Source organism: Anoplophora glabripennis, unplaced genomic scaffold, assembly GCF_000390285.2.
Source record: "Anoplophora glabripennis isolate ALB-LARVAE unplaced genomic scaffold, Agla_2.0 scaffold79, whole genome shotgun sequence".
Lineage (NCBI taxonomy): Eukaryota > Metazoa > Arthropoda > Insecta > Coleoptera > Cerambycidae > Anoplophora > Anoplophora glabripennis.
Window position 1 is genome coordinate 988,011 of NW_019416623.1, and position 21,459 is coordinate 1,009,469.

At 32.2% G+C, this 21,459-nt stretch overlaps 2 protein-coding genes across 7 annotated transcripts in view; one reads left to right on the plus strand and one right to left on the minus strand.

Annotated features, from left to right (window-relative positions):
- LOC108917168 (ATP-binding cassette sub-family A member 5) overlaps positions 1-13,996 on the plus strand; it is a 257,109-nt gene extending 243,113 nt beyond the window's left edge. For 5 of the 6 annotated variants that reach the window (XM_018723650.1, XM_018723651.1, XM_018723648.1 and 2 more), the window contains exons 19-27: positions 2,601-2,772; positions 2,829-3,165; positions 3,464-3,738; positions 3,806-3,949; positions 6,789-7,001; positions 7,055-7,423; positions 10,763-10,854; positions 11,030-11,277; positions 12,999-13,099. In XM_018723650.1, coding sequence (XP_018579166.1) covers positions 2,601-2,772; positions 2,829-3,165; positions 3,464-3,738; positions 3,806-3,949; positions 6,789-7,001; positions 7,055-7,423; positions 10,763-10,854; positions 11,030-11,277; positions 12,999-13,099 — 1,951 coding nt within the window. Of the gene's footprint in view, positions 1-2,600; positions 2,773-2,828; positions 3,166-3,463; positions 3,739-3,805; positions 3,950-6,788; positions 7,002-7,054; positions 7,424-10,762; positions 10,855-11,029; positions 11,278-12,998 lie in introns of all 6 variants that reach the window. The other variant, XM_018723653.1, reaches the window with a different exon arrangement.
- A 3,000-nt stretch (positions 13,997-16,996) lies between these two features.
- LOC108917159 overlaps positions 16,997-21,459 on the minus strand; it is a 234,381-nt gene continuing 229,918 nt past the window's right edge. Inside the window, exons 22-24 of the mRNA XM_023455102.1 lie at positions 19,645-19,853; positions 18,653-18,800; positions 16,997-17,606 (exon numbers count right to left, since the gene is read on the minus strand). Coding sequence (XP_023310870.1) covers positions 17,419-17,606; positions 18,653-18,800; positions 19,645-19,853 — 545 coding nt within the window. The 3' untranslated portion in view covers positions 16,997-17,418. The remainder of the gene's footprint in view (positions 17,607-18,652; positions 18,801-19,644; positions 19,854-21,459) is intronic.

Genomic DNA, 21,459 nt, shown 5'->3' on the forward strand with positions numbered 1-21,459 from the left:
TTAATAACCACATTAAAATTGCTAATAAATACTGTTTTATAAATTTTGCAGTTTTTTTTATGTTTATTTAAACGAGTAAAATACGATTTTACCATTATAAATCGTAATATCGTATATATTTTTTAATATTAAAAGGAAGTAGTATTAGGGTCGTATGACACTATGCTAAAATTATAACTAATTTCAGTAATTAACTAAGAACTTTTTAATCTTGCATAGTATCATACAGAAACTGCAACATTTTTGTTGCAATTTGTGGATGATACTATGCCTGATTAAAAAGTTCTTAATTAATTACTGAAATTAGTTCTAATTTTAGTATAGTGTCATATACGACCCTTAGAATGTATTTTCAGAAGCCCGCGCAAATTGGCATCTGTTTTACCGGCGGTAGATAATAAAGTAATCATCATTATCGTCTCGGCTATCTTTAGTTCCATTTTTTTGGGCGGCCAGACACAGTGAGGGAGCCAGTTGTTGTCTTTTAATGTCAGTGGTGTTTCGATTTTGGTATTATGAAAACGACCTTCTTGTATTATATGTTTTGTGGTTCCCAGTGTCCCCATATTTTCAAGTATAAGTTCTCGGGCCCTGGGTTTCATTTTCGAGTGCGAGCTCCGCATCTCCGCACTTCGGCGCTTGTATACTATCAGAAATATGCAACTAGTAAATTTAAACAATTGTTTACTTAAAGTTAAAGGTTTACCCCACACGTACGATTTTGTTTTATTTTATGTTGATATGTTGAATAATGTACGAGTACGGCTAACAGGCCCAAAATGTTAAGTATCTAGTCTCCCCAAATTTTTCTGTTAATTTCTTCACAGATGAAGTTAAATCAATATTCAGACGATATTTTGTAGAAAATTGCTGCTAAATCTTCACAATTTTCAAAATATTGCTCAACAATGAAATGGCGTTGTTCTTTCGGTAATGTCACACTGTCTTTTTTTTTGTTGACAATGCTTTACCGCAGAAATGATACAAAATCCAAATCTTGCATGAATTTTGGGACAGCCAGAGTGTAGAACGTTGTGATAACTTTCTTTTCATTATTCATTCAAGAAATGAAAAGCAAAAGTAATATTTTTTCTAAAACGGTTCTAAGGGATGTTCAACCTAGTCTTAATTGATTACTCAACAATAGTTGAAAACACTGATCTTAAATTTGGTAGTTTATCATAGAAATATTTTAAAACATGCGGCCAAACTGCAACACGAGATAGACTATAGGGTACACAGTGATTAAGGTGTGCTGCCAAAAGTACATTTTCTTAAATAACTTCAAGGGGGAATAATTTTCTTCTTCTGCAGAGTGGCAGAGATAATAAAACAAATTATATTACAAAAAATGCTTGTAGCATTTTCGGAAAACTATGTTGATTTAGAAAAAGCATGTCAAAAAACACAAAAAGTGTTCTGTTATCGGAATAGAATTATAAAGAGCGTTCCAGGAATGATTGCAAAATAACAAAACATTAAAAAACTAGATGTTTTTTTCTTATGGACCATAGCCTCTTCATCTTTTGTTTCTGATATATGATGTCGAGAATAACTTTTTAAAATCAAATTTTGACCATATATCTCACAATAATCAATTTTTTTGCATTGTAATTTCGAACAGCTCTAGTAACTAACATTTTACAGCATAACTTTTTTCGCAGTGTATGTTATATGTTATAATGCAAAATTTTATATTACACAAAAGAGAACTCTTGAAAATCTCTGAAAATCCACAGTTTTTTTAGAGAAGTGCAGTTGAACGTCCCGTTAATTGTTAAGTTAATTAGCTTCTATTTCTTAATGTACAAGTTGTCCAGAAAAGAATGGGCATGCTTCAAAGGTGGCTATTCCTGGTGGGCCGAAGAAAATAAACAGATTAAGCTCAAATTATTCCCAAAAAAATATTGTTTTATTTCATTTCTTTGAAGGCCCATACCATTTTAAGGAAACGAAATTATGTCAAGGTAACTTGATCTGAATAGGTTTATTTTTGTATAAGGAACTACATTTGAAACATGTTCCTTCGTTTCTGGATATTCTGCACATTAACGAATTAAGTTCGTTGCACCAAACAGAGCATTTTCAGCAATATCAAAAAGAATCCTTTTTTATGCAAAATGGAATTTACACGTAAATGAAATGACACACAAAGAGAGTTATTAATGTGTAGGTGACCAAAAATCCACAACAGTAATGTATTTAGCATCTCCAAAAATTTGAACAAATTTCAATGGAACACTGAACAAAAAATGATTTTAAAAAATCGTCTTTGACGCACTGTATCTCAAAAACAAAAGACATGAAGCCCATGGTTCATAAGAAAAAAACTTTACTTGCTCCTGTAAATTGCATAAACAAAGCTCTAGAAATACACAGCTTTTGATTTGAAATTGTTTCTGCAAATCTAAAAGAACGCTATGTCACGTAGTTTAAAATCTAAACTTAGTTTGAAGGCTGTAACTTCATCTGTCGTTGATTAAAGAATCAGATGTTCCCTTAGGATCTTTTAGAATCGTTTTAGATCAACTACTACTTTTTTGCTTATTTTCAATTAAACGGGTATAACAACACTTACAAATTGTACGTATCTTTTTCAGAATTTTAAATCCAGGAAAGACTAGCGCTATCGAAATAAAGGCGCAACCATTTCAAGAAACCTCCCAACCTGAAGGATTTAAGATCGGAATATTTTCCGCTACTACGTTCATGGGTATGATTTTCGTGCTGGTACCTGTCAGTCTAGCAATCGACATGGTATATGACAGAGAAGTGCGCAAAATTATTTACATTTACTAAATTATTTTAATAACTCCATCCTCTTTCAGATAAAGGCAAAAAACCAGCTCAGAGTAAACGGCCTGTCGTTCTCGATGTACTTCATAACTTACTTCACAGTGTTGGCAGCAATCATGATCCTGATTTGTGCCGTGCTGCTGATTATCATTTTAATATCGGACATACCATCTCTGAGGGACTGGCCGGCTTTGATTACGTTGGGATTCTTGACGTTAATTTACTGCCCTGCCTCTATACTGTTTAGCACCTGCGTCAGTTATATATTTGACAAAACTGATTCTGCTCAGTCAATATTACCGAATATAGCCACGTTCCTGGGTTGCATACCTTTCTTCTTGGTTATATTCCTCGATATGTTAAGGATTGGTAAGTTACTTATTACTACACGGAAGGAAAAATGCTGTAGAGCGTCATGCAACTGTAGATAAGCTGTTACAATTTGGAACAAAATAGGCACATAACAAAGTTCGCTCTATTTCTTTAGTAAAGAATGTGGAGAAGTCATTTTCTGTTTTGTACCAAATTCCCATTTGCAACATGAGATATTTCTTTACCTCTACAACAATAGTGATTTATCTGCAGTCTGTAGACACCAGAAAACCCATATTACCATAATCCAGACCTTGATTGATGGTTGATCACTATAAACAACGATTGATTTCAGGCGGAAAGGCAGCGTTTGTCCTCCACGTCATCTTCTCCCTCTTAAATACGATGTACATACCGTACGCTATCGTTTATTACGTTCAGAGGGTATACATCATGTGCAAAGTCAATATTGCCTGCACAGAGCTTACCTTAGGCGACTACGTGACTCAGGAGATCATAGTAATGGTCATCGGAATATTGTTGCACATTCCATTTTGGTTCTTCATGCTTCTCATAATTGATATTAAAAAAAGTGGAGGGCGGATTCGGGACGCTTTCAATTTTAACAAGGTAAATATTTGTAAAGTAAAGATCTGACAATTAATTGTTTGATTGATAATAAATTATTATCTTTTAGAGCAAGCCACAGGATAATGCAGAAGATTCAAACGAATTGAGTGACATAGGAGAAAATGAGGATCAAGATGTGAAGACTGAAAGGCAAAAAGTGAAAAATCTCATGAATTGTCATACGGTGAATCCCCCTGTTGTTATGGTTCAGGTAATCGAATCTTTGTTATCTACAGGGTTAGTCACTATAATCTGCCAACTTATTGTGAGTTTATTATTGAAATTACAAAAAAGTTTTTAATACAAAAGTTTTAGCTTTTTTTATGAATTTTTCTAATACAATATTAGAAAAAACAATTGAATAATGGAAATCACTAAATTAAAGAAAACATTTTTTTTAAATGGAACATCCTATTTATTAGTGCTTCGTTAAATTTTTAAACAGTAACACAATATTAATTTTTGAAAAGAGAAAAATTTTACGAAGCTAAGTATGAACTAATATATAAGGTGTTCCATTAAAAAAAATGTTTCTTAAATTTAGTGATTTCCATTATTCAATTGTTTTTTCTAATACTGTATTATAAAAATTCATAAAAAACTTTTGTATTAAAAACTTTTTTGTAACTTCAATAATAAACTCACAATAAGCACAACACCATAAGCACAACATTATAGTGATTAAATGTTTTATAGTAACAGATATATTCACTCTTCAAGTTAATGAAATTTCTGAGACCAGTTCTTTAATTAAACAGGCCATAAAAAAAATTTGTTTTACAGACCTACCTATTTTTAGTAAAATTTTCCTCTGAATCCGTAAATAATAAAAAAAATTCTGACGTATGGATTCCCCCCACACACCCTCAATACTCTCAAAAATTCAAAAAATCCAAATTAGTCGTCCAACCCACCTATCTTTAGTAAAATTTTCCGCTAAATCCGAAAATGATAAAAAAAATATAACACTTAGGTCCCCCCCATACCCTCAATTCCCCCCAAAAAATTCAAAAAATCCAAACTGGCCATCCAACCTACCTATACGTCACGTCACTGCCATGTTGTAAAACAATTTTTTTTTTTGTCGGCTTGTGTTATTAATTATACATTCGCACTACCTTGCAACAGTTAATCAGTGTTTGCTGCCATTTCCAACATCATCTCTCTTACACATTTAAAAAATCGCTTTTATTCTGAGTTTTGGTTTGAGTTTTCGGTGTGTTGGTGTTAATTTATGTGTTAGTCTAATTGTGACATTATTATTTATAAACCTTTTTTTATAAATGGTACAAATATGTTCGCAAAAATGACACGGATACAATAATAACGAACTTGAGGATATGATTTTAATTTATGGCGAATGTCTTCAAAATGTTATACAAGCATCTGGGCTCTATACTGAGCTCTGCCCTAATAGGACACATCTCAGATCCCAAAATTTGTTTATCACACAGAGTATATGATACTGACAAGCTACGAGATCTTCCGATATTGTCGAAGAACATCAAGTTACTAGTACCACTGACACTTAAATTTCTCGTGATGTTAATACATCCCGAAGTAAAGTTTGGCAAACTCCACACACGTACAAGTATTGCAACGAGCAGAACATCTTGCCAAGGTTCGTTTTTGTTAATCATTATTAGATTAAAATAATGAGATTGAAAAATTAAATATGCGTTGACGCAACGTACATATACACAAGATAGAGTAAACAACTTTTATAATAACCACATGTGATACAAGGAAAATCTCCATAAAAACCAAGCTTCCGAGTGTAAATTGTTAATGGAGATCCTTGATTTTACCACATGAATTAGCTGCCGCCTACAATTTACATTTGGCATAAAATGATTTACCTATCATGTTGGAGAATGTACTACTTCAACACAGCATGCGGTTGTTTTCATAATGGTGCTCCATCATACTTAAAACATGAAATTCGCAATTTTTTTAAAGGTAGGTTGATTGGATACAATATAATGTGCACGATCACTAAACCTAAATCCATGCGATTTCTACCTATGGGAACTATCAAAATCTTTGGTGTACAAAACTGAATTTCAGACGATTGAGGAGTCGCATGAAAAAATTGAATAGAAGCAGGTCATTTGCAAAGAATATTACTAACGTCATGTACCGAATATTGGAACACCGAACACGATTCTGTACTCAGAACAATTTTGCCAAGCATTCCTTGCGAACTCAATACTCATCTTGCTAATGCTGCCGCTTCTGTTGTTGTTGTTATTGTCGTTGTTGAAGTAGTAGTAGTAGAAGTTGCAGTAGTAGTTGTTGTAGTTATCACTGCCGTTGTCGTCGTTGTTATTGACGCTATTGATCTACAACAGCTACAACAACGACAACAACAACACCAGCAGCAGCAGCAGCAGGAACAACGACAGTAATAAAATGTACAGCAGCAGCAACAGTGACAACTAAAGGAGACTTCTTTAATCTATAATCAGAGTATTCCTAACTAAGTAGTCAGAGATTCCTTACTGTAGTATTCAAAGCTTTTTTTGCGAACTCGATAGATCGCTTCGTACCCTCCTTTATTGTATGTAATTTTAAAATTTGCTTCATTCGGCAGTAAGTTTTTGTAAATTAAAAATATATATTTTTTATTAAAATCAGGCAGGATTATGCACCTGGTTTCTTCTCGATCTTGTTCAGGACCGTAAAGAACAATTGTCGGATACAAGCACAGACGAAAATTTTAAATGTTCTAAATTGTGAACTTTTGTGCATTATACTGTTTCATTTTGATATGAATAGGAGCTGTCAAAATTAAAATCCAAGGTTGATAAATGTCCTATGTGTAAATTTTAATTAAATCTTTTCGATGGTGTCATTTTAAGATGCAGTTTGTTTAAATTGTCCTGCATTTTAGACATAATGCGTAAAACGATATTGGCATCTGCATTAATGCATAAATAAATTGTTTATAAAGATATTTTTCAGTAGTAATAAATATTGTACCTATGCAACTCATGTGTAAAGTATATTTTTTCATTCACTTGCATAAATAACTGTTTTAAAAATTGTAGAATCTTCACAAGGAATATATCAGACATGAACTAAAAATATGTGAATGCTGTTGCAAATCAGATGAAGAAAGAGAATCAAGAAAAGTAGCAGTGAAATCCTTATCCCTTGCAGTAGACGCTGGCGAAGTCTTCGGTCTGTTAGGGCATAACGGTGCCGGAAAAACTACCACCATGAAAATAATAACAGCAGAAGAAGCACCAACGAGAGGAAAGGTGTGCCGATATCCTACGACCTGTCTTTGTTTAGCTAATAAATCTTCCAACAGGTACAAATCGGTGGTGAAAGCATCACATCCAACATGAACTCCGCCTTTCAGTTACTGGGTTACTGTCCTCAGCACGACGCTTTGTGGAAAAATATTACCGTAAGAGAGCACTTGGAGTGCTATGCGGCCATTCGAGGCGTACCTTACAGTAATGTATCAAATATCGTAAATTTATATTTGAGCGGCCTTCAAATCCACGAACACGCCGATAAACAAACTCAGCAGTGTTCAGGTGGAACTAGAAGGAAGTTGAGCTTCGCCATGGCCATGGTGGGAAATCCGAAAGTTGTTCTTTTGGATGAGCCCAGCACCGGCATGGATCCAAGGAGTAAGAGGTTCTTGTGGGACACCATTTTAGCTAGTTTCCAGGTAAGTTTCCTGGTCTTCATAAATGTTTCTTTTGTTTTCAGATTTACAGATTGTAGATTGTAAATATATGGAGTGAATACACCATTTTTTTCGACTGTGTAGCCATCTGTAGATCTACTGATTTCATCCATAATCGTAGAGTTCCTCATTTTTGTAACTGTAGCCTTCTAGTTAAGTTAGGCTTCACAATTTTGATAGTGATATTTTTCAGTGTTCTTCTTTTGAACAGCAGAAAGTACATCGTTAGTAGGCTTTCATACTTGCTCAATACAATATATATATTTTTGTGTATAGAATCGTAGGTTGATTAACCTGATTAATAAATTTCTTTAAAAAATTTAAGGCCGAAAATATTTACATGCCCATACAGTCGCAAGCAATTATTTTGTCATAGTGCTATAAATATTTATCTCGGCAAGAAAGTGAGTTTGATTAAGTAGCTTCGTGTATTTGGGTTCAAGTGGTAAATTATTTTCAAAGTCAAGAAATGCTAGAATAATGATTATTTCCTTCTTTTTTGAGATAAAGCGTTTAAGTCATTTGTAATAAAAAATAAAAGCATCTAAAATAACTTTGATATGGAGTCTGATCATTTGTTATAACTTTAATTTAGGATTAGGATTTGTTCCTTACGCCATGTGAAGTAATTGCATGTCCAATAAATTCGTCAAATCTTGAGGTATTCTTTTTCAAAAGCTTCGAGCACTTTACGAAGATGTCAAAATTATAATCCATATACCGTGTGGACCATTTTGGTGATGTATGTATTGGTATCTTGTAAACTATAAGAGATAGGATAATGGTTAAATGGGGAGAGTTTTAGACAGTTCTATTGCTAACTTATTGGCGCTTATAGACCGGCCTAGCTCTTTAGTTTTTTGATATATTTTGAAAAAAAGTAAATGTGACGATTTCGAAAATCGTCGGTAACTTTTTTGTTTAGAGGAATTTCTTAAATCTAAAAACACAGCTTCACAGCAAGTTTTTTCGAGAAATTTCACTGTATATTTAGATTTTCATTGCGACGTTTTGTTTGCGAGAAATCATCATCAACTTTTTTTTTTCTGATGAGCGCTATATTGAATTTTAAGCTGAGCAAATACAACATTTTTTGTCTTTTCAATGTTATTATGTAAGTATAGAAAAAATTTCAGAAACAACTTCAAAAATCAATATTTTAATACTTTTAGTAAATCTGGCAGCAACGCGTAATTTTTCGAAACTATTATAGAATAGTCTCAAATTTTTGTAATAGCTTATCATTAATGTTGAGTGAAAAAATTACGCTTTACATTATTCCAATGAAGAAAAATGTGATATGGAAATTGCCCCGAAAGACAACCACCAAATGAAATAAATTTTTCTAAATTTATTACAAATTTGAGAATGTTTGGAAGTTTTGAAAAGCTATATGCTAAGAACTATGAAAGATAATAATAACTGAGGCATTATTAATATTTTTCTTCATTGGAATAACGCAAAGCCATTTTTCCAATTTTAAAGCAAGTGCCACTCTAACTGTTTGATCCCAAACTGTTTTCTTCTTCTTATTTTGACGAGAGTGCCAGTGTCAATATTCTGTCGAATTTTTGTAGACAAGCTCGGTCATTGTACTTTTTGTTATATATGTTAGTTGTTCATGTACTAAACAGGCATTGAAAAATAAAATAATAAGTCATTATTACGTGCAGTATATCTATAGGCATACAAAGATCCAGAACCAGCACCAGAAGATTCCAACGGATATGCTGTAAGCAATATAAGTAACACTAACTATTAACAATTAACTCTATGATTAACAATACATAGTTCAAAATGACAAGCAGTTTGAAACAAATTGTTATCGTCGTATTATTGTTATCGTCATGGAGATTCATAGTACTAATGGGGCTTTTTTTCGTAAACACGTGGCCATTACTACTATTTTTTCATTCAACGCCATAACATTAATGATAAGGTTTTACAAAAAGTCTCGAAAAATTATGCGGTGTTGCCAGATTTATTAAAAATATTAATATATTGATTTTCAGGTTATTTTTGAAATTTTTTCTTATATTGTACGATTCGAAAGACAAAAAAATGCTCTATTTGCTCAGCTTAAAATTCAATATGGCGCCCATAAGAAAAAAGAGAGTTGATGATGGTTTCTCGTAACCGAAACATATCAATGAAAATCTAAATATACATACAGTAAAATTCCTCGAAAAAACTTGCTGTGAAAAAGTGTTTTGAGATTTTAAAAATTCCTCTAAATTACAAGTTACAAATGATTTTCGAAAATGCATTTTTTCATAATAACTGAAAAACCTGAAGATCGATCTGCAAGCGTCATTTAGATAGCAACAGATCTGTCTAAGACTTTCCCCATCTAACCATTTTCTTACCTCTTATAGTTTCCAAGATGCCAATACATGCAGCACCAAAATGGTCCAAATATACTAAACAAATTTAGTTTTACAAATCTTCTAAAATCTCTGTAACCCTTTGGAAGGTACTTCGAGCGTTTTTTAGACCGAAGGGCTATCTTGTGAATTCGTAGTGCCTTGGTTCAGCATTAAACGCAGTTTTTTTAAAGAATTGGGTGTAGTTCTATTCGGTGAACCAGCCAGCTAATCAAATGTTGTGAAATAATTGTATTATATTAGACCTAATTTGTCTAATGAAACCAATAATAACAATACGTTCAGTAATGAGACGGTCTTCCATAGCTTTTGTCATTTAATTTTCGGTAGCTGAAAACTAGTCTTTACTTTTGTATTCTTGCTACAATCACCCAAGTTAGTGAAGACTTATACTTGACGTGATTATTTTCCTGAAACATTTTCCCAGCCTGATCTTTTCAATTCTTCTTAAGTTCACTGTTTCCTGAGTTCTACAATATCTAGATTCTTATTTTTTCTAGGATCAAGTTCAGCAGGTCCTTTATGAGAACTTCTTGGCTAGCTTTTTTCTAAAGATAACTTGCTACCAGTTTCAGATCTTATCATTCACCCATTCCTACATGAGTGATTTAATAACGCAGGAAGCACAGCTGCATGGTATGCAAATGGGCTTTCTCTGGCAAACTCATCAGCTTTTTCATTGCCCTGATGTCTCTCATGCTTAGCTACACCTTTCCTAATTTCCAATCCTTGCTAGAGCTTCAACTTGTTTTCGTCTTTGAGCTCTCCATATATTAGACAAGATTGGCTTTAAAAGGCGACATTTTCTACGAGACCTTCCATTTTAAACCTGTACTGTGTCTAAATGGTTAGTTGGCATTCCCAGAATCAGGACTATGGGTGTTTCATTATTGAGTTTAAGTCATTAAATTATTATTAGTGACGTATTTTGTTTCAGGGATCCAGGGGAGCTATATTAACAACACATTCAATGGAAGAAGCCGACGCATTATGTTCAAGAGTGGGCATAATGGTGAAAGGTGAACTAAGGTGTGTATACAATAAATTATTTATATCAAAATCATTTTCAAAATCTCGCGACTATTAGCGAATGATGTCCCAATGCCCAACTTCTCTAAGTATGGCGAGACAATTTTGCACTTTTACATCCTATCCTGCACATAAAGTCGTACAAAACGATGTTTTGGATAAATTGATTTTTCAGATGCCTCGGTTCCACGCAGCATCTCAAGAACCTCTATGGAGCCGGTTACACTTTAGAAATGAAATTGAGAGGTGGCGATTCCACTCCCACTTCCGATTCCGGCGACCGCCACAATGAACTGAGGGAGTTCGTGTCAGCCTTGTTCTTGGATGCGACTCTCCAAGAAAGCTTCGCAGACAGATTAGTGTTCAGCGTGCCTCAGCAGAGCGTTCCGTCACTAGCCAATTGTTTTATGCAGCTTGAAAAAGGTATACTTATAAGATTGTTTGCGAGCCGTGTTGTGCATTATCAATATTGTTTTATCTAGATAAATCAACTATACCAGGTGTGCTTAAATTGTACCCCATCTAAATGATTTTCCTACGAATTAACTTTCTTACTGTCTTATATTAAGTTTTTTCATCTGTAGTGAAAGTGGATAAAATATAAAAGTAGTATTTGAGATGCCGACCTCCTCTGCAATTTGTCTGACAGACAATCGGCTATTTGCACAAATCAGATTTATTTATGGAGAAAGGGACAAACACAATCTTTATAGCCCAAAACGATGTCCACAAAATAAAGCCAATTAAATATAGCAGTACGGAAATAATTACTATAATAGAAAATGTTAGTTTACAATAATAGTTCCCTTTAAGGATTTTTAAAACTAATTAGCGAGGAGTGAAAGATATCTAGAGTACTATACAATTTAAAATGTCTAACATATTCTGTTTATAGGAGTGTTTTGACCAGAATTGGTTCGATAAAAAATCTCATGAAACAGTGCATTTGCTCTAAAGTCATGTTGTAGTACATGTAAACCGATCAGGGTTAATAAATCTGGAGAATTGATAAAACCATTAAGAAGCTTATATAAAAATACTGCTTAGGCAATAATTCTTCGATTCTCCAATGAAATAATATGGTAATGATTTCGTAACATCCAGCTACAATAATAATAAAAAGAAAACACACCACTCTCCTTGTAGTGTAAATATTTCATAAATCTATTATGTATGGTCTCAAGTCGAGACTTATATATGGAATATTGAGGACACAATAGATGCAAATGATTATGCTGTGCACATATGCAAAATATATAGATTTAAAAGCAAAAATCGACAAAATTTTTGCAAACTCTGACAATGAAACCAAGCATTTTGTTGCTTTTTAAAGTTATGTAATCAATATGTGAAGAAAAACATATTTCTATCAAAGATAACCCCAAGATCTTTTATTTCTTCAACTTGATTCAAAATATTCTCATTAAAGTTATAATTAATATAGTATATATTTCGGTTACGGGTAAAACAAATTTGTGTTACGGGTAAAACAAATATGGAAACATTTACTTAAATTTAATTGGAGCTTGTTTAATTTACAGTATTCAAAAAAAGAGTTTAAATCCTCCTGGTAGGCAATACAACTATCGGCATTATTTATTTGAGAGTAAATTTTCAAATCGTCTGCGTAGAGTAAAATTCTAAAAAATTTGAAACAGTGACGGATATCGTTGATACAGATTAAAAATAGTAATGGCCCCAAATGTGATTCCTGAGGAAAACCTGACATTGCAATCGGTGTACACGGCATCCACCTGAGTCTGGCTATCCAATTTCTACGATCGTTACAGGCTAGTTTTTATTAAAAATGTACATGAAAGAAACTATCATAAATTAGCTATATTAATTCGAAATCTAGGTATATCTTCAATGTTTTTTTGTGTAGTTTGTCAAAAATTTAATTTTACATCCATTCTTTGAAGAACCATAAAGCCCTTAGGATTGGTTTTAGCGACAAATTAATTAGTACTGTTCATTTACTTATTCTGACCAGAGAAATAATCCTGAAAGTTAAATAATTTTCTATTATTCGTATCTAGATAATAATTTTGAGGTTTATCCATTTATTTAGATAAAAATGGCACTATCTTTGCACAACACTATTGAGACGTTATTTTTATAGTATTACAATCGTTTCTTTGCAGCGAAAGTCGAACTAGACATAGAAGAGTACAGTTTCAGCCAGACGACTCTGGAGCAGGTTTTCCTAAAGTTTGCCCACGAGGACGAAGTAAATGGGGATTAGTTACATATGGATTTCGTTTTTTTAAACCAAATGTTGACCTAATTGTGATCTTAATATAGTTATAAGTTACAAAACAGATATATTTTACCTAGTTAAGGGATATTCAGAGCAAAATCAAAATTTATTTTATCTATAATTCAATAATTAGACTAAGCGGCAAATTCGTTTTATGAGTACATTCTCCAGTAACATCAACAATTAAAAAACGACTTTATATTTGATTGGAATCGCTGCACGGTGGGACAAATCACGTGAGTTGCTTTGTAATGATTTTCTTAAATATAATTTATTGTTATAAATATTGTTATTGCTATGAACTAGTCAATTTTTGTAAGAAATGCCGTCGAGCTGGTATTTATTTTGTCATTCCCAAATCTGTTTAGTAAAAATGTTTTATTGAGATATAATTTTTTGCTTCTAAGCATTCTAAGCATTTTAAAAATAAAAGTTTATTGAATTCTGTTTTTATTTAAATTAACACCTCACATTTAAGTTGCCGATCACCATGTTGTTGTTTATTAAAAAATAGTGCCTCATTAAATTATATGTATTGCTTGTATTACGTACATTCCTTTGCAATTAGATTATATAATTATAATTGATTAAATTTACTATGTTGCAACAAATTTACTAATTTAAGTATTTAATTATAAAAATGTCTGTCACTAGGGCAGAATTATAAGTAATTGTGGGAAATTTAAGCATAAGTTGAAAATAAAAATAGTAAGTTACCTAAAATTACTTAAAATATTTAAAAAAGGAATATTTCATAAATTTCCCTGAATAAAATGATTTTTCGTCGTGTTGTACTGTAATACATAGACAAATTATACAATAGCCTAGTAGTTTTTCAAGTAAAATGTAATGCAAATAAATTTTTACTTTAATGCAATATTACAAACTGTATCAATTATAAATTGTAATAAAGAATTGCTACTTTGTAAAGGTTGTAATATTTTCATCTTTATTCTCCTCGACTTCTGTAGTACAGACAAATTTCTTTGAAAGTTCCTATCGGAGCTAAAAATACAGTTAGCTAGCTAGTATGTTATGACAATCGATACTAGATTAGTGACACAAAATAAATATCCCCACATACTATCTCTATTAACAGTTTCAAATAGATGACCAGGGTATAGTGAAACGGTTCAATTTACTCTGTATCAAAACGAATAAATCTAAGTCACGTGACCATTGTCTTAAAATTCCATATTCCATACGTCAGTTCTTTCTTTAAAATCTCAACCGTTGAAGGGATCGCTTCGTAACTTCATTAGCTCGTTGAAAGATATTATTAACAATTGTGTAACTTTTGGAAAGTTAATCAACGTGGAAGTTGGATTTTGTTAATAATATTTATATAGGCTTTATCCCGTAAGCAGCTGTGCTGGATTTTATTTCACGAGGAGAAGCTCACTTAGTTGGGTACGAATTGTTCTTTGAATAATTTTCTGTGGTGGTTTGGGAATTCAAAAATATTCACATCGAAATATTAATCTACTTTTTAGGCTTCTTTGAGCTGGTCTCTCATCGTCTTATTATTACGATTATTTGGAAAATATAAGATTTTGGAAGTACGACAGACGGGCATGGTTATAGGTTATAACACCGCGATCTTGGGGGAATATTCGTCGACAAAATATACGATTGAACATCCTGCCTTCCCACCCTGCTGAACTATCACCACGCTCCGTGATTCTGTTAGCGGAGTAGAGAGTAGTGATGGGCATAATCGACCAATTTTGATAATCGAGTTATCGGTAATCGAGTACTTCTAATAATCGAGTGATCACTCGAGATACGAGATATTGGTCGTTTTCATCCCAGCGACGCACAAATATGTTTGTATTAGTCATATATTACTTATAAGCGTAGCTAAAAAAAAAAAAAAAGCTCACGCACTTCAAAACCTAACCACTTTTTCGTTTTATTCTAAAAAAAAGGTAACGCAATCAGTGACTATTTGCAGTATGCACTAACATTTTGGGGTGCAACCGTAGGGTAAAAATCACTCGAGTGGTGGGAGTAAACATCTCGAGATATCTCGAGTGATCTCAATAATCGAGTACCACTCGATTTTTCACTCGAAATCTCCCATCACTAGTAGAGAGACATAACCTCGCTTAGTTGACAGCTATTCTGAGACAAGACATTTGAGTTCTCTAATATCAAAACCCCTTAAATCCGTTTTTGATGAAAAATGAGATATACGCTTCAAAATATTCCCTAAACTTTTTCGTATAAGACTTTTCTATTACAAATATCGTTAGGAAGCTGTAGTTTAATTTTTATAGATTATACACGCCACACCCTGTTTATGTACAGGGTGATCCCGAATTATGTGCAAAAAATTTGACGGTGAATTGTTTAAACACTTTTAATAGGGGCCCTTCATATAAAAATTTTTTATTTAAGGCCCCCTAGAGGAGTTACGACCCCTTAAAAGGGGTATATGTAAAGTTTTATTTATTTCCAAATTGAAATTTTTTCCAGTTTGAAATTTAGGAACTAAAATTTGTCATGATATTTAGGCTGATAAAGCTTCTTCTAGACGAGTATTTTTTTATTGTCCTCATCCTATTATAAGACGTTGAAATGAACTACCATCTGCACATTTTTTATTAGATTCTTTTTCAAGTACATTTTTTCGATAAAAAACTTTTTTTTTTGAACACTTATTAAATTTAGGAATGTTCTTGCCTCTTTAAACTTTTTGTCATCAAGTAGAAAATTATGGGAAACTACGAGACTAGAAAAGGAGACTATATGTGTGTATGTTTCAGAACTTTTACTCAAAACCTGTAATACTTATGAAAAAATTCAGAAGCAAAAAAATTTTAAATGTAGGCGTTCAAAAAAAAAAATTGAATCAAAAAAATTTACTCAAAAAAAAAATATAATGAAAAATGTGCAAGGGGTAGTTCATTTCAATGTCTTATAATAGGACGAGGATAATAAAAATTACTTGTCTAGAAGAAGCTTTATATCGTGCCAAATTTCGGTTCTTAATTTCCTTTTCCCCCTTTAAGGGGTCGTAAGTCCTTTAGGGAGGCTTAAATAAAAAAAATGTATATGAAGGACCGCTATTAAAATCGTTTAAACAATTTGATCCTCACATTTTTTGCACATAATTCTGGATCACCCTGTCTAATAAATATTAAAGAATTTTGTGAGGGACGCCACTGCAGATTTAAATATTTCATTTGCAAATAATGCAAGCTTGTGCTGATGGTGACATTGGATAGGTAATAAATCTGCTTCTGTTTTGCATTTGTAACTAAGAAATATTAATTAATATTTAATTAATTAATTTATAGTATATTAAGTATTAATGTCAGTAAGTGTTGAGGTTATGTGTTATGTCCATCGCGCCCAATGCATTGGACGCCATGGAATAGGAAACAGAAACACTATTTGCAGAAATAGCCTATGTATTCTGAGCTGAATATATTTTCAGTCATTTTTATCTTTGCTTCCTTTACAACACATGAGTTCTGGGATTTATCAAGACAAAGGCAAATAATTTGTATGATTTATTTTATTTTTAATAATATCATGTTATATAATTTACAATTTCATCACTATATTATTTAATATTAATTTGTATCTACATTATATTAATTGTTTACTTTACATTTCCTAAGATGGTCATTTTTCTATTACAATACAATATTATTGTAGTTAAATACTGTTTTATTTCATTAGTTAAGTTAGTATTGCAAGTTATTATTTATTAAAAATACCCATCGCTCATATAAAACAATTTACTTCGTAAAAAATCACTCACTGAAGGATAAGCATTTTTAAATTTGACATTTTGAAGGATAAGCTAAAGATTAGCTCATCGTTAATATCTTCCTCCAATTTTCTCACATCTTTTTATAATTGGCACAGGTTAATACGTCGCTTAGATTTTGGCATTTATTTTTGAGCATTTGCCAATAATTCCGCTCTGTTTAACATGATTCAACACGTTTCTTCATACAGAGTGGCCAATTTTAGTAATAAATTAGATATTTTATAAAGACGAGATCATTAGTTAGATGTTTTACAGTAATAAGTACTAATTCGATTACTTCCTTTGTAATTTGCACTCTAAAATACAGAATACGTTTTTAAATACGAACCACAGGATGTAAATCCCATTTGTATTTTGTCTTTACACTGTAGTTTCCATTTAGGAGTGCAAATCAGCTATTATATAAATATTTTACTCCAAACGAAGAATTTTCTCTAGAAAACCTAACGAAAACAAAAATTCCTAGGAAAAACTCTTCCTGTTAGTAGGCACCTATCACAATATGATAAATCTGTATGTATCAATCATTGTTGGAGTCCATCGATGAACCCTTGGTGAACCTCTGACGAAGAGGTCGTCCCGCGGTGTGGTCCAGGCTTGCAGATCTGCGCTGACGAATTTGTGCTGCCAGCAACTCGATTTCCCAGTTATTACTTGAGTTTTCGTATTCGCCTGATTCGCAGTCAGTCTGTTCAGCTTCTGATGTCTCTCCTATGTCTGACTCGGTATCTGAAATCACAGAAGGTCATGATGAAAATATTTTTTCTAGAGATAAGTTTATCAGGAGTTCATTAAAAAACAGAAAACGTCTAATAGTGATGTTATAAGAGTGCTTAGATAATATTCCTGAGTACCCCTTATTTATAACATGCTATGTCTATTTATTCATAAACTTGTAGATGCCCTTTACAGAAAACTTTTTGTAACCGCTTTCATACGTAATCCTCCAACCCAACAGATATTCATTCAAAATGTAGATCATATCATCAGAGAAATTATGAGCAAATAACTCATAAAAATAATGGTTTGATACTTGAAAATTCAATACTACGTCAAGACTACATTTCCCACATAGTATTGTGCTTATGCCTCATCAACAAATTCACCTACTTAATCAGAAACCATTTAGGCTTCTTACCAGCTAGAAAGAGAAACGTTGTTGATCCAACAGATGCCATCTGACGCCTCAAGTGATGTAATGAGAATCTTGCTGATATTATTATACATTATTATTCATTCTACACAAATGAAAACCCACCCTTTTTGTGAAAAACATAAATGAATGCCCCAAAGTGGACAAGCTTTTATTCCTTAACACATGGTGTCCCAAAACAAATGGACCATGCGTCAAGGATAGCTTCATTTAAATAATCAAGTCAAAAAGTGAAATAAAAAAAGATTTGAAAAGCCGAAAATATCATTTCTAACAATCAAAATGCTGCGAAACCACTGTAATCATTACTAACCAAAAAAATCATTGAGCACATTCTGAAATTTGAACTTGGTGCAATCATACTATCTCTTTTGAACCTCTTAAAAATCATCTGCAGGGTCAGAAATAACATGGCAATCTTAATGGTACAAAGTTGATTAAAAGGTGCGCAAAAAAACATTTTTTGTAAAAAAAAACCACAAGCTAATGAACAGTTTGAAAACAGGAAGACTATATAAAAAATATGACAAGTAATTTCTATAAAGACTTGTTGAATAATTCCTGTTATTTAATCACTAAAAATATAAAAGTAATGATGTACCTGTGGAATCAATATCCAGTACTACATTATGTGGAGGGGAAGACCAGGTTTGAATGGGACGGGGCAAATCTTGGAGTTCCTCTTGTTCTTCATGAGTGGGATCTTCCCATGATTGTTTTTCCTTACTGATCACTGTATCAAGAGAGTCCTTAAAACATAGTAGATTAAACTTTCAGTAAATAATTTACATAGGGTGTAATCAGTGAGGTTGCAACAAAGTTTAAATAATGATTGCTTTCGTCGTCGAAATAGTAACATTTGCTGAATTGACTCCTAGGAGCTGCGTTATACTTAGAAGTTAGAACGTAAAATAGATTTCATTCAGTTACTCAGGAGACGTTGAAAGTTTCAAAGTTGTTAAGTAAATTAAACTAAATTTAAATTCAAAATGACCTACAATCGTCATATAAACAAACATCACTTACAAGTATAATTCCTTGGGATTTTCATGAGAGTTTCCACTGAGTTTTCTAGTTTTGTAAAAATAAATTTTATTTACTGTAAAACATGATCTGGAGGAGGCAGTTTACTCCCGAACAAGTGTTTGAGTAGAAGTAGTCGACGAAAAACAGTTTCTGAAATATCAGGGTCAGCAACACTTACTTCAATTTTTTATTTCGCAATTTTTTTATGAGTTTTTTCCCGTTGTGTGCCATGAAATTATTTCCTAAAAATGGTATAATAGGTCCCAAGCTTTATTATGAAATTACTATGTACTTTCATTTTCACGAGCCGCTACTGGTATATATACTGTAAATTACTAATTTTACACATGGTAGTTTGAAAAAATATAGAAACAACCTTTTAAATCGAAAACAAGAGATGAGTTGCTTATATAGAAAAATATATATTTAAATTTCTTATTATTTTTAATTTTGCAGAGAAATATGGAAACAGCAAGAATACATTCTATATGATATTACAAATAAGTATCTACAGTCAATCAATCAAAGTATTGTTTTTTTATTACACCCTGTATATAATAAACTTACACTTGGCGTAAAGGAGTCTTCCGTTGTTTTCTCCAACTCGCAGATATGTGCTTTTAGTTGTGTGATGACTTCATCTTTGGATTTTAGTTCCTCTTCAAGTTTTTCAAATTTCTGTTGATATTTTTCCTGTATATCTTGAAGATGGGAACTCATTACTTGTTTAATCGCCAGTAAGATGTCAGCAAAATACTGCTGCTCATCATCCAGACCTGTATTATATAAAAAAATATATGTCAAGAAAATTTCTTAAATTGTCTTAATTCTATAGATATATCTAAAGTATAATTCTGCAATTGGAATATTATTGATATTCTGTCGAGTTTCCTCAAATATAAATAAATAAATATTTTTTAATAATTGGTAGGAATAGGCTGCATACATTACAAGGAACGTCTACCTTTAGTACTGAATCGGCATAATTCATACAAATTTTATAAAACGAATTTTATATTATCATAAAGTAACATATTGATTGATCAACGTTATTAATTATATCCCTTGAAAAAAAAATAAAAAATTGACGGTATATGTAATTGCTTGTCTGATGCTACAAGTATAGCTCAAGCATTCTATGACGGCCAAATGTTAAATTTACAGAAATTATTATCTGAAAAAAAATTTGATCGTATAGGAAATTAAATTTTAAATTTAGTTTCTTCTTTAAACTCGATACAAAATGGCGAACATGGACAAAAAAAATTGCAAAGTTTCAAAAAACGGTTTTTCTAAAATAACTAATAAACTATAACTTGAATCAAAAAATTTTAAATGAAAAATTTGTAGGTTCTAAAAAAATCTATTGACTAGTTTTTTGTAAATATCGTTTGCTTTGTTACTTTTGTAGATAGATATCGAAAAAACCGTTAAAAATCTTATCTCCAGCTCCATTGTAGTAGTACTTGTAATTCATTTTGTAAAAAATTTAAGTAGTAGTCTCCTGTGAGTCGATTCTCCGCAATGAAAGGGCCAATTAAATAACATGTTTTGTGTAAATAACTATTGATCATACCACACCACATGTTTACCAAAAACCTATACTGAAAATTACTTTCGAGTGTTGCGTGAAGATTTTTGTCAGACCATCATGAGAATTCCGAGTATTAAATGATTATTATTGAGTAATTGCATCATCTTTTACTAGACCCAGAATATTTTCAATTTTTTCTAAATCTTGTCAATGAGCTTGTTCAAATGTTATATTGGGAAGCTTTCCCGTCTCGCACAGTTTGTTGACAACTCTGATAAATACATTTTTATCAGGACATCTGTGATGTGGAAATCGTTGATAATATTCTTCAATAGCAGCATTAGCATTCCCCTTACTAAAACCATAAACAAACACCATATTTACATACTCTAAAGGACCCCGCAATAATCTTATGGAAATTGGGTTTCTGTCAAATTGTCTGAATTTTTGATTTCTAGATTTTGTCATCCTGAACAAAAGTCTCCATGGGCACAAAGTGCCAAAATGAACATTTTGGCAGCTACGGAGCTGCCAAAGCTCCCCTGACCCGTTGCAAAACTATTCATTTTCAATACTATTTACAGATGTCAAAAGCATATTTTAATTATTCTAATATATAGGGTAATGTTTTTGAGGTCACTGGATTCAACCCTCATGTCAGATTGGACAAATTGACCGTTGACAGCTGTCAATACACTGTCAACGAAGAATAGAAAAGTAAATATTCTCTTTTCACATTGAGAGTTTGGGCTTTTGAGGGAGCTGAATTCAATTCTCATGCCAGATTGGCAAAATTGACAGTTGACAGCTGTCAATTGACTGTCAACGAGGAATATAAAAGTAAATAT